The sequence below is a fragment of the Capsicum annuum genome, chromosome 5, assembly GCF_002878395.1.
Source record: "Capsicum annuum cultivar UCD-10X-F1 chromosome 5, UCD10Xv1.1, whole genome shotgun sequence".
NCBI lineage: Eukaryota > Viridiplantae > Streptophyta > Magnoliopsida > Solanales > Solanaceae > Capsicum > Capsicum annuum.
Window position 1 is genome coordinate 8873456 of NC_061115.1, and position 2288 is coordinate 8875743.

The 2288-nt window shown below is 36.9% G+C and overlaps 1 protein-coding gene across 1 annotated transcript; it reads left to right on the forward strand.

Moving 5' to 3' along the window:
* Positions 1–269: 269 nt before the first annotated feature.
* On the forward strand, positions 270–1957 carry LOC107871603 (UPF0481 protein At3g47200). Its single transcript, XM_016718529.2, has one exon. It carries the CDS (start codon positions 387–389, stop codon positions 1806–1808), a length of 1422 nt encoding a protein of 473 aa, XP_016574015.2. The 5' UTR covers positions 270–386; the 3' UTR covers positions 1809–1957.
* The last annotated feature ends 331 nt before the right edge of the window (positions 1958–2288 follow it).

Consider the following 2288-nt stretch of genomic DNA (forward strand, 5'->3'; position numbering starts at 1 on the left):
TTGAAGAAAAAATAATTATTACTAATGATAAAATAAGAAAAAAAAAAATTGTATTCTCTTAATGTGTCAAAAATAACATGTAAAAGTAGAAATTTAAAAAAAAGCTTGTCTGGAAAAAGAAAGAAAAGTACCTTGAATATGTTGTTGAAATAAGAACCACACATGCCACCTTTTTCTTTCTTTTCAGGACCTACCTCTTGAAGAATAGACAAAGACTTTAATTAATTTCAATTAGCAGACATTGAAGTAGTTGAATATGCTTTTAAGGCTTTGGGTGACAGTCATGGTCTATGAAGGACTGACGAGGTCCATATATTATCTATATATATAAGCTTGGATGGTTCAACTGATCTATCATTTCTCTGCATGTATATATAAGTTTATATATGTCTCAAATGTCAATTCACGAGGCTGATGCTGTCGATGCCGAAGTGGCTGACTGGTTACATTCCATCATTGATATACCTGCCTCTTCGTTAAGCCGGAAGCTAACAGAAGACTCGACACACAGTATACATTTCGGTATTTCACATACACTTGCCGAGACTACTAGAAAGGAAGACTATAACAAGTTCCATGAGCCTCGTGTGGTTTCCATTGGTCCAATCAACCACGGAAAACCTCATGTTAAACCCATGGAGAATTTCAAGCAGAAAGCAGTGAGGGAATTAGCAGAAAGAGCAAAAGTAGACCATGTATCTATTGAACAAGTGTATGCAAGTGTTGAAGAACATTTGCTCAGAACTAGGAATTATTACTCTACTTTGTTTGAGAGTATCAGTGACCGTAAGTGGTGTCAGATGATGTTCCTAGACGGCTGCTTTATTATTGAATTCATCTCCAACGACAATATAGATACTAGTGGCAGGAGGAGCTGGTTGAATATGAAGAAACATGATAGAGATCTGGTGCGTCGTGACCTTTTATTGTTAGATAATCAATTGCCTTTCCATGTTCTAGACGTGTTAGCACGCGCATTTAGATGTGAAGAATTTACTTTGGAATTTTTAACCATGTGGTTCCTCCAAATGCCGTTGTTAAACATATCTTCTGCTCCAAATCCTACATTTCTTCTTTATTTCAAGGGTGTATCTTATCATCGACATCAGCAGTGGGAGGCTCAAGCTCCTGTACATCTTCTTCAATATTATAGATACATATGGATCAACGTATTATTTGGAGATCGTGTAGAAGAAGAAGATGACGATGACGACAACAAAAAAGAAGATTATTTTACTGGTGGCCCGCCTTTCTCAGTCACAGAGTTGAAGAAAGCAGGTATTCCATGCAGTTGTTCAAGTGATCCTTTCATAGAGATCCATTTTAAATCATCTATCTTATCAGGGAAGTTATTCCTTCCAAAACTAACTCTCGATGAATGGGGTGTGACCCTTTTAGTTAACCTAGTTGCTTACGAATTTTCGTGCAACTTACTATATAGATCCTCTGGGATCTCATCTTACTTGAGTTTCATGAGTATGTTAATTAATGGAGAGGAAGACGTTAAGGAGCTGCGAGCCAAGGGCATACTCCAGGTCATCTTCAATGCTGGTGATGATGAACTTGTTAAATTCTTGAGAAATATAACAGCACTTCCTGAGTCCAATCCTCAAGCTCTTAGGCATGTCAAACGACAGATTTCTACTTACTTCAAAAGTAAACGCCTACCTCTAATAGTTGCCTTTTCTGAAGTGAAGCAAAGGTACTTTAGTGGTCCTTGGAGTTTCCTTGTGTTCCTCGCTGTTATTTTCACGGTTAGTATGACTGTAATTCAGACTGTCCTCACAGGCATTCAGACTTACAAATAGACTAAATGCATACCCCTATCAACATTTCGTTCCACTTTTTCTTGAGCTATTGTATCTTCGTTCTTCGTAAGTTGTATTTTGATTGTGGTTGTATTTGAATAAAACAGTAACAAGGAATAGCCACTTCTCCCTTGTTTCCTTTTAGTGCACCTATAAGGTTCTTATTTGCATAAATGACTAGATATCAGTCACAAAAAAACCATGTCTTTTTGTAACGCTTTCTGTTCTTGGTATACTTCTAGTAGGTGGGCATGTTTCCACCCTTTCTTTGATGAAATTTAGTGGCTTATCAAAGAATCTTATAGAAATGCTGATGATTTTACTTGATGAGAACGAATTCATTGGTAAGCAACAGAGTCATTTACCATCGTTAATCAACATGCTCATACAACTGATAGTCATGTTTTGCTCTCGAATAGCTCATAGAGCAGTCATGATTAGTACTCCCTCCGTTTAAAAAAGAATGATCTAGTTTGACTT

Bases quoted from the DNA above. Each gene is read 5' to 3' on its own strand.
- LOC107871603 (XM_016718529.2), top strand. From the start codon at position 387: ATGTCTCAAATGTCAATTCACGAGGCTGATGCTGTCGATGCCGAAGTG.